We start from the raw sequence: 10883 nt of genomic DNA on the forward strand, positions 1-10883 counted from the left end.
CCCCAGCGATGTGAAGGAGAAGTGACAGCCAAGAGAATGGACTCCACGGAACGTTTTTCAGTAGGTTGTGTTTTTATTCTACGTTATTGGTATGACAGGGAACAGGGCCACGAATCCACCTCCACACCCCTGGAGGAAGGACAGTCGGGAGAACTATGTACATCTACAGCGGGCACAGGGTGGAGGTCAGACTCCGGGGGGAGCTTAGGCCACTGGAGCCAGGCCGACCTGGTTGCTGGCCCTGTCAAAGACGGTGAAGTACTGGCGGATGAAGACGTCGCCCAGGATCCAGAGCTCCCCGGAGGCGGTGGGGAGGTTCATGCCCTGGAAGCCGCTGGTGCAGACCCCATCCTCCTGGAGAAAAGGAGAACAAATGTGGAGCTGGGACACGGATTCAGCGGTGACGGGCCTGGGTGGCAAACACCCGGGGTGCCGTGGCCCTGCCGCAAGGCGCACATGAGGCACTTCCTGGTCCAGTGTCCGGGCCCCGGCTGTTCTCAGAACCATTGGTGTCCACAGATTACTGGACGCTATCTGGGGTTTCTGGCAGGCGCACGAGCCCTGACATCAGCACTGGAGCTAAGGGCTTCAGGGAGAACTCAGCTGCTAGGAAGGAGTTTGGAAACCCTGATGACACAGCCTTTTCTCATCATGCCGACCCTGTCCAGTGGCAGACGAGAGGGACTGTCGTTCCCTCACTAGGTCACCGGCTGCAACCTTAGCTGCACGTTAGAACCACCTGGGTAGCTTTGCACACCGCCCTCCCCCGACTTGCTCAGGCCTCACCCCCTCCTCATGTTAGCAGAAACCCTGGGCCCAGGCGTCAGTACTTTTGTTGAATAACATCGCTCCACTGGGCAAAATTAAGTTTCCCACCTGCCGTTATAATAGAAGGCGAAGAGATTTTTTTGGGCTCCTTTGGCTAAAGATTTGTTACTTGCTAGGGATGGTGGGAGGAGCGTCAGAAACCCCAAGCCTATGGAAGTCAGGATTTCCATTCGCCCAGCCCTTGGTAGCTCTGATGTGGCCAGTCTCATTTGATTACCCTGCCACACCGCAGGGGTGGGGAAAAGCTGCCATCGCTAGGTGTTAGGTGGGGAAACTGAGGCTGACACAGGTTGCAACCTGCTCAGAGTCCGTGGGCTAGTAATTGAGACCCAGGACTTGGACCCAGGTGTCCAAAAAGACAGACTCCTCCTTTCGCCCCGTCATCCTTTGCCTCAATTTTTCCCTTAGGGGCTGCATCCAAATTGTTATTCGTGCATCTATTTTTAATACATTCTTTTCCCCTGAAGCCTGACCAGAGCGGATGTCAACGGGCCTCCTGCCTTCAGCTCGTCAAAGTGCAGTTTTCCTTTGCAGAGAGGACCCTGTGGCCACATTCTGGGCGGGCCCTCTTGGGGACGGCCGAGCCCCCTACCTGCAGGATGTAGGCGCTGGGGGGCAGGGGGTACTGGACGCCGTTGATGGTGAAGACGATGTTGGGCAGGCTCTCGAGGGCCGAGCAGCTGACCACCATCTGGAAAGGGCGAGGGTGGGGTGGTTAGAAGGGCTTTTGTGCCACCACTTGAGTCTAGAACGGAGCAGTCGGGGTGGGCTTACCAGGCCGTTGGAGTCCTCGCTGGCTCCGATGTAGCTCTGGATGTTGGCGATGGGGGAGGGTGGGCCGGACAGCAGGGAGGTGCCGGTGTCGACAATGGCCTGGCAGCCCCCACTGCAAGCGATGGCCTCTCCGTTCATGGTGATGCTGCGGGCGACATGCAGGTAAGGGTCCCCTGAACCCCCTGGGGGTACATCTCCCCAAGAAGGAACCAGGCGACCCCAGACAATCCCTCTGCACCCCATCCCTTGGCCAACACATGCAACTTCAGTTTCCCTCCTTCATCCTGCATTCACGTATTCAACAAACACTTGCTGAGTGCCTGCTCTGTGCCGGCCACCCGGTTCCCAGCTACAAGGAACTCCCAGCGTGGCTGGCTAGAGGAAGAGCAGGACAGGCAGGACACATGGCAGGGACAGAAACATGGTCCAGGGTGAGGGGTGGTGGACAGCAGCCAGGGAGGCTTCTCCGTGGAGCAGAGCCCCGAGGTTGCCAGACAGGTGTAGAGAGGAGCAGACATTGCAGCAGAGGGGACAACATGCAGGGAGTGACAGAGACAGGAGGGGTGTTGGGGCGTCGGCTGCAGGAACTGATGAAGTTTTAGCATGGCTGGGAAGACGTGAGGTGACCACTGTGGCCTGCTTTGCCCAGTTCTAGTGCTGGAAGTGTCATGTCCTGGGAAATTGGTCACTCTTGGGAAAACCTGCACGAGTTGGTGCCCTAGCAGGCTAGCAGGGGAAGAACGGTGGGGGCATGAGGCTACAGGGGGTTGGGGGGCAGGCCCTGGAGGGCAGGGTGAGAAGCAATGGCTGGAAACGATTTCATAGCCATTTTGTGCCCCCTAGACTGAGTGCCGGTTTGCTGGCTCTTAAGTGCTGAGATGTGAGGTCACGTGGGTCCTCTAGCTCCCCTCCGGGATGCTGGAAGATTGCCCTGCCTCTGACCAGAAGGGAAGTGGCTGTCTCACTCCTGCAAAGAGTCTGGGCTTCCCAGACAGCTCTGCCTCCCCCTCTGGGAGACGCCTTGCTCAGAGTCTCTCTGGCTTGGCCAACCCCAAGCTTCCTTGTGGAGCACGTCCTCCCTGTGCTGGCTGTTCCGGGGCGTCTGGAAATCTGGGTAAGTGTGAGTCCACAGAGGAGTGGGGTCTGGGGCCCGTGGCAGACGCTGCCCATCCGTGGTGGTCTCACCTGTCCACGGTGATCTGCCAGTAACCCTCGGAAGTAACGGGCACCCAGTTCAGCTCTCCAGTGTAGTAGGAAGAATCGATGCCGCCAAACATCACCACGCTGCCACTCTGGTCATTGCTGTGAACAGTGAGGGGAGAAGACAGGGATTCATTCATTCATTCATTTGGACATCTGCCGTGTGCATCCTAAAAGTTGCCCTTGATCGAGCACTTATTAGTGCCAGGGCCTGTGCTGAGCGTGTGACAGACACGGTTTCTTTCCCTCCAATACCAAGGCCCACGCAGTGGTCACTGTTGTTATTATTCCCACTTTACAAGGCTCAGAGAGGTGAGGCAACTTGCCCAAGTTCACACAGCCAGACGTGGCAGATTCTAACCAAGATTAGAAGAACCCAAGTCCTCTGGGTTTCAAAATGTGTGGTTTCTCACTAGTTGCCTTGGGGACCACAAGAGAAGCAAAGGCATGACTGCAACGTCCCTTAAGGCCGTGATGACGTAGCTCACTGGTTCTCAGCCAGCAGCAGTTGTGTCCCCAGGGGACAATTGGCAATGTCTGGAGACATTTTTGATGGTCGTGATCGGGTGGGGGTAGGGGTGCTATTGGCCTCTAGTGGGTAGAGGCCAGGGCTGCTGCTAAACATCCCCCGGTGCGTGGGACAGCCCCTGACAGCAAAGAGACTCTGATCTAGTTGGAGAGATGAAAGGCCCCACATGCAATGTTTAGGCACTCCTAAAGGCAAATTTTAATATTAAGTGGCCAAGAGGAAAAAAATGATAAAAGAGCCCTCCTATTGTAAATTGCAGGAGTCCTTGTTATTGGAATGTTCATTTTCTAAATGTAGTTTTCTAACCTGCAGTTTTAGGTTTGTTGGGGAAGCAAATGTAGGCAGTAATAAGAAATGAATTACCCCAAGAACTGGCCATTTATATAACACGAGCCCACTCACTTAGCTCGCCCCACCTTTGTTGTGAAGATTTGGCAGTGGGGTGGGACATAGTAAGAATCTAGCAGAACAGTGAACGACTGAAGAAACACACAAATGGTGAGGAACCCCTTCAAAAGAGGAGGAGATGGATGTCTTGAGAAAGTTGGTGACACCCTCAGATATTCCTGCATAAAACTCTACTCGGCCAAAACCAACGCTTGGTTTATTCTTTGTCCATTCTTAGAATTATCTCACTGTCACAAGTGGAACTTAGCTTTTGTTAAATCGTCAAAGATGAAAACATGCTTTCATCATTTTAAAATGTCTTTGTTCAAGACATAAGTCCTGATCAAATCTTCTTCTCTTTTTGTTTTGCTATGTAATTTTGGTCCCTATTTTAAGTGGATTCACTTTAAATGCTGTCTTTTGGGGGTCAAGGACGAGGGAACTGGGGCTGGAGGGCAAATGGCTGATGACATTGGAGTTGTGCAAATCAAGGGGACAGTGACTCACGCTGATAAAACAAGACGGAAGGCGCTTGGCTGGTCACAGAGAGTGTCAGCACGTTATTCTCCAAAGACATGCTTCTCCACTCTCAGACTTTGACTTTCCAAATCCCTTGTTTTCCAAGACCCTCTCCACCCACCCAGCCCGAAGATGGCTCCCTGCTGGGCCAGGTGACAGTGACCGCTCTGGGGGATGCCCCTCCCCACCCCACTTACGAGCTCAGGTAGACGGAGAAGAGGTCCTGGGAAACCAGGCCCTGGTCCCACAGGTTGTCAAAGACGGGCGTGGCCCCGGAGGAGGAGATGCTGGGGTAGGCCAGGCCCAGGATGCCGTCGAAGGGAGCGTAGTACAGGAAGGAGCCGGGTTCTGTCTCGCTCAGGCCGAAGATCTGGTTGGTGTCGGAGATGCCTGCAACCTGAGGGGGGCCCGAGATGCTGCTCACCATCGGCTGGCGCACGCTCACGGGGCTCTGCCCAGCGACGGCCCAGGGCCCAGAGCGGGGCTGGCTCGCTTTGTGTGGGACTCAGCTTCCGGGGCGCCGGGCTGGAGGGAGGGCGAGGGGCTGTCCCCTGGAATGCTCGAGTCTCCCCTGGGGGCAACCGTGGCAGCGCATCTCCAGGTGGCCGCAGCCTGTGGCTCGGCGTGAGACTTTGCTGCAGAGCAGACGGTCATGGTGCGCCTGTGTTTCTCGTGAGCAGATGCAAAGCAGACCCCAGGCGAATGAGGGCCCCGACCCTGCCAGGCCCTGGAAGTTGCAGGGCGGGGGCTTGTGGAGTTTCGTGACACAGAGGGGCACAGAGGGTCAGCGGACGGGGGAGGAGGAGGTGCTAAAAGAGAATTGAGCCTTTACTTACCTCCTTCTCACCTCTTACCGCTCAGCTCGAGTGGGGCTGAGGCTGGCTTATGGCTCTGGGCAGCCCAGCCCCTTAGCCACTACCGTCCCAGCTGGAAATGTGTGACACCCCTGCCACCTCTCCTTCTACTCCCAACCGCTAGTTGCTTTTGCGAACACTAAGACTCATGTTGCTTGCATGAGCTTATTTTGGGGGTGCACTGTGGTCCCCAAGGGCCTCGGAAGCAGGCCCCAGGGCTGGGCAGGATGTGGTGACAGCCTGCAGGTGCCCACCTGGACCGTGTCGTATCCGAGGACGCCTGTCATGCTGCCGGTGCCGTAGGCGATGGAGACAGACTGGCTGGTGGCTTCGTAGGTGGAGGATTCTTGAGGGTTGAAGCGGTTGTGGTTGCCTGCGGGTGCGAGACGTCGTGTCCTCAGCCTCCCGAAGCCGGGGGCCATGGTGGGTGGGGGGCTGTCTCCCTGGGGTGGGGCGCCGTGGTCCTGGGTGGGGCTCTGGGGGACAACGGTGACCTTGTCCCCAGACCTTTGGAGCCCGAGAGACGCCAGCTTCTGTTCCTGTCTCGTTGGACTAGTTGGGACTACCTCACTGTCGGAAGGTCCCCTGCCCGACCCACGGTGCCCTCGCCAGGCTCTGAGCCATCTTCTCACGCAGGACTCCTCTCCTGGCTGGCCGTCCTGTCGCCCCTCGGCTCCCTCTTGCTTTGGGCCCCAAACGCTCTCTTCCCCAGCTGTGGTTATTTAGGAGAGCGTCTCTCTGCCCTGGGACTGTGAACTCCTTTAGGGTGGGCGCCGTGTCTGACTTATCCCCGCACCCCCAGAGCACCTGCACCCTGCTTGGCACAGAGTGGGCGACCAGTAAATGCTGTTGAGTGAATCCCCGAGAGACTCCGACGGGCTTGCAGAGGGACCTGTTCGAGGCCCACGAGCGTTCAGGGCTCCCGGGGCAGTGGGGCTGGGTACTCACTGCAGGCGGGGCTGGAGCAGTAGACCGAGGGCACCCACAGGTTGGAGGAGCCGGTGTCAAAGATGACGGTGAAGTCCTGGGCGGGGGTTCCAATGCCGATGGTGCCGAAGTACTCCGTCTGCCGGGGCCAGGGCGGCACGTTCACGACCCGGCCCCCCTCTCCGGGCCTCCCCAGTCACTGTCTCTTCTCCTCACTCCACCTCCCCACCTTTCCCTTTACAGTTCTTGCCTTTCTCTCTCCATCCAATGCACTCATCCTTCAAAGCCCAGCCCTGGTCTCTCTTCCTCCTTGAAGGCCTCCCAGATTGCTCCCCCAGATTACCCTCCGCCTGTTCTCTCCTAAGTACCAATAGCACCTAATAGCAATCTGCTTTCCGTTCTCCAGCCATTGCCTGGCATGTCTTAGTCTTGCCCTCTTGGAGACGGCACTTCTCTGAGGATGGACGGGGTGGAGCCTTACTGCACCCCGGCAGAGTCGAGGTGTAAATGCCTGTTCCTTAAATTGTTGATCGGGACATAAACAAGTCACCTAAAGATGGAAACCTGTCGAGATCTCTTATTTTTAATTTTTAGAAATCTACTTCTTCTTTTCTTTTTTTTTTTTTAGGGGAAAGGACAGAGTCTTGCTCTTTTGCCCAGGGTAGAGTACAGTGGGGTCATCATAGCTCACTTCAAACTCAAACTCTTGAGCTTAAATGATCCTCCTGCCTCAGCCTCCCCAGTAGCTGGGACTATAGGCTCACACCACCATGCCCAGCTAATTTTTTTTAATTTTTAGTAGAGACAGGTCTCACTCTTGCTAAGGCTGGTCTCAAACTCCTGGCCTCAAGTGATCCTCCCACCCCGGCCTCCCAGAGTGCTAGGATTACAGGCATGAGCCACCTTGCCAGGCCTGATTTTTCTATTTTTTTGTAGAGCTGGGGTCTCACTATGTTGCCCAGGCTGGTCTTGAACTCCTGACCTCAAGCAGTCCCCCCTCCTTGGCCTCACAAAATGCTGAGGGTACAGGTGTGAGCCATCACACCCTGCGTGAGATCTCTTATTTCTAAATCTAGGTGTATACTGCAGGTTGCATAAAAGGGCTTGTCAGTATTTTTATTCTTAGTGGCAGCACCTCCTCCCTGCCAGCCTTGTTCCAGCCACACTGATCTGCGGTGCTATCCTTTGATGACGACAAGGTCATTCCTACCCCAGGGCATTTGCACTTGCTCGTCCTTATGCTAGGAAAATGTTTATTCTAGATCTTTCCTTGGCTGACTCCTTTTGTTCAGTCATTCAGAGTTCTAGTCAAAAGTCACCTCTGCCAAGATGCCTTCCCTGACCACTTTGTCTAAATTTGCCCCTCCCTCTTCTTCTTCTTCTCCTTGCTCCAATTAATTAATTTTTCTTCCTGGCCCTTGTCATTTCCTGAAATTATCTCACACGCTTGTTTATCTTCCTTCCTAGAATATAAGCTCCATGATCTTTGCTTGTTCGCCATTATTTCCAACTTGCACAGCCTCTGGCACATAGTAGGTGCTTCTTAACTGTTTGTCAAATCAACAAATGGACTAACTAAGCCTCTTACCGAGGGCCAGCCAGGCCCCGGGTTAAGCTTCCAGAAACACTGTTGTGTTATTAGCAGCGACAGCCCGCTGATGGCAGGCATCAGTGGTTCTGTTTTACAGTCCAGGAGACTGAGGCTCAGAGAATTTAAATGACTTGCCCAAGGTCACATGGCTGGGGAGCATTAGAACCCACGTTTGCACCAGGCCTGGTGGATTTCAGAGGCCAAGCTCTTAACCATAGGCAACACTGCTTGGTGCCCGTGGCCCTGTGCCATCCACAGAGGGGACATACTATGGCCTTGCCATCGAGTGTCCAGTAAGAGTGATCTTCCTGAAGCTCAGATCTGATCATGTCAACGCCCTGGTCAAGATAAATCGGTGGCGAATAGCATACAAACCTCCTTTGAACCCGGCCTCTCTCTGGTCTGGCCTTACCCCCCGACTCCTCGGGCCGCTCCTTGCAGCACCCTGTCTCCCTCTCAGCTCTGCCTGCACCCACTGGCTTCCTTTCTCCAAACACACTCTGCTGCCTCCTGCCTCGGGGTTTGGCGCAAGTGGTCCAGGTCTCTGGAGCTCTCGCCCCTGCTCTTAGAAACTCCCGCTTTGCCTCCATGGCCCCAGGGAGGCCGTGCCCACTGGGCGTCAGACCCTCCCAGTGCGACACTTTCCTTCGTGTCCTCATCCTGGTTGTTCCTCTCATTGACAACTATCTTCCTCTCCCTACTGGACTGTGACTTTGCTCACCGCCATCCCCCAGGCCCAGCGTGGGCCCTGACAAGGTGCTCAGTGGAAATAAATAACCATTGAATGAATGAATGAGAACAACAGGAGTGTTCCCAAAAGCTCCGGGCTGCTGTGATCCGGGGAGCAGCCCCTGGCTTACTGCCTGGAGATTAGAGCCTCGGCCTGTCCCCTGAGACCCCCGGGATGGCCTGTGCCTGTCTCTGGCCAGCCACGTGCTCGGAGCCGGCCCCGCTGCCTGCCACGCACTTACGTCCAGGTAGTTCTCCAGGGGCTGGGTGGACAGCATGGTGGCCTCCTTGGGGAAGTACTTGCTGGCTTGGTTGAGGGTGTGGGTCTTCAGGAAGTCCTTCAGGTGGCCATGCTTGTGCAGGTTATGCCGCAAGGACTTCTTCCTGACGAGGGGGACCCTGTGGTGCAGAGGAGGAAGAGTGAGTAGGCAAGGATTCTGCTCGTGGGGTGCCGCGGAAGCCCCAGAAGGGAAAGGAAGCTGGTCCAAGAAGGAAAGAAGGAAGAGACAAGTTCCCATTTTTTTGCCCAATTATGCAAAGAAGTTCTGCAATTGCTGCCTAGTGGCGGGGCCGGGGAGCAAGGCCACGCTGGCCCCAAGCAGGGCGGAGAGACAGCCAGGACAGGAAGGCTCCAGACAGTCAAAGAAGGAGAGAGGGGTCGTCTGAGCAGAGAAAGGAAGAAAAACATGGGAGGAAAGAAAGGTGACGTGAGAGGCAGCCAAGGGGCCAGGAGTGGCCCCGGGAAGCCGTCCCGCCTGCGCCGTCAGGGACGCACTTGTGGATGGTGCACTCGGAGAGCACCACCAGGCCGAGCAGCAGCAGCCACTTCATGGTTCTTTCTTCCTGGACCAAGTCGAGGGAGAAGGCGAGGTGGGGTGAGGTGTACCGCAGCAGCGGGAGCCGCTCCTTATATACAGCTCGGGTCCCCGTCACCTGCCTTATCAGCCTCCAAATGTCACCCGTTATCCTCACCCCAAACAGAAAAGTTCCTGATAAGATTGCCGCGCCCTGAGCCCCGTTCTGACAAGTTTCCAGCTGAGTAGCTTTCCACTGTACCACGGCCTGGACTGGGCCGGCCCGCAGACAGGGAGAGAGGAGAGACTGAGTGGTCGCTCTTCTGAAATCATGAAAAAGGCCTGCATTAAAACTTTACAAGCTGAGTGTTTTGACAAAATTGGTTAAAAGTGCACTCGACATACCATTGAACAGATGTCAAAGGAGCTCTGTGTACCCTGACTGGTCCCAGTGGGACACACAGCTGGGGTTCTTAGAGAGCAGAGGTTGCTGTAGTTGTGAGCCCAGAACACATGGGCAGGTAGGCTGTTTGGGACTGAGGACACAGGTCCCCCCGTAAATGTCATTGTGCAGGGTCGTTGGGTGCCTATCTAGCCTAGGGGACTTATCGTGGCTTGCTTTTGGTGGCAGCTGGGCCGAGTCTGGCGAGGAGGGGCAGACTCCCAATTAGGGAAGAATGCCGCCTGCCTTTCCTGGAGGTTTGTTTCTGACCCACAGAAACTGAGAAAATGTGAGTTGTTTTAGGTCGCTAAATTTGTGTTGTCATCAGCAATAGAAAACAAGACTGGAAACCTCCTTGAAAATGTCACAAAGATCCACCTGGCTGTTCATGCTCTTCCCCTTGTGGGGGCCATTTCAGTGCCCTGCGAGGCGGTTTTCTGCTCAGGCAATGTGAGTGATCTGAGGAGGAGGAAGTCGACATCATTGGTAGAGTTATCGCCAAACCTCCATCAATGCATCAGGACTTACATTTCTGTGGCTGTTCATGCTTTTCTGAAAGCTTTGAGATACATGATCTTTTAAAAAGAATTATTAATCCTGCTTTCTCCCCATTGACATATTTCAGAGGGGTTAAGGGATCAGTGCAGGCTCACATAGCTGAGTAGTGACACAGGTGGGACCTGAACCTGGGTATCAGAAGGCTCTTGTCCCAGGGCACACTCTGTGTCCACGACCATGCACCTGGTTTCTGCCCATGAATTAGAGTGTACTATGGGCATTCTCTGACGGCCACAGCCTCTATCCCAGGGCCAGAGAAGCCGTTTTGCAGCCCCCTTTGCCAGAGGAGCTCTTGGGAGGGAAAGGGGAACCCTGATTCTGGGACTGCATGCTCTCCGTGAGGTCTGGTCAGCCAGGGCTGATCCGTGGCTGCCAGCAGGGAAGCCACATGATCTCATGGTGCCAGACTGGTCCAGCAGAAAGATTAGACAACAATGTTTGCCTTGCCATTAGCCCTGCTTCCCTCAGTATCGTAGTGCCTTGCTTTGAGGGGCACTGGGAACACGCACACCAGGCAAGGGCACAGGTGTTCAGGAATGTTCCATGAATGTATACAATCAAGCAATGGAATGAAATCAAAAGAGCCTGATCTCCGGAGACAAAACAATTAAACGTGATAAGTGTTATCGGGCTGCTCTGATAGGGCTCGGACGGCTGGTCCCTTAGGAGCTTTCAAGCAAGGTTTTACCAAGGGACACAATCTTTCATCAACAAAGAGAGCATTGTGTTTTCCATTCCCCAGCCCCAGACC

General features: G+C 55.1%; 1 protein-coding gene across 1 annotated transcript; it reads right to left on the minus strand.

Annotated features, from left to right (window-relative positions):
* Nucleotides 1-204: 204 nt before the first annotated feature.
* On the minus strand, nt 205-9169 carry LOC105878641 (pepsin A). The gene is made up of 9 exons (XM_012778326.3): nt 9114-9169; nt 8581-8737; nt 6040-6157; nt 5346-5464; nt 4435-4634; nt 2788-2904; nt 1603-1747; nt 1421-1519; nt 205-354 (listed from the first exon to the last, which is right to left on the minus strand). Exons 1-9 carry the CDS (start codon nt 9167-9169, stop codon nt 205-207), a joined length of 1161 nt encoding a protein of 386 aa, XP_012633780.1.
* Nucleotides 9170-10883: the final 1714 nt, after the last annotated feature.

This window comes from Microcebus murinus, chromosome 4, assembly GCF_040939455.1.
Source record: "Microcebus murinus isolate Inina chromosome 4, M.murinus_Inina_mat1.0, whole genome shotgun sequence".
Lineage (NCBI taxonomy): Eukaryota > Metazoa > Chordata > Mammalia > Primates > Cheirogaleidae > Microcebus > Microcebus murinus.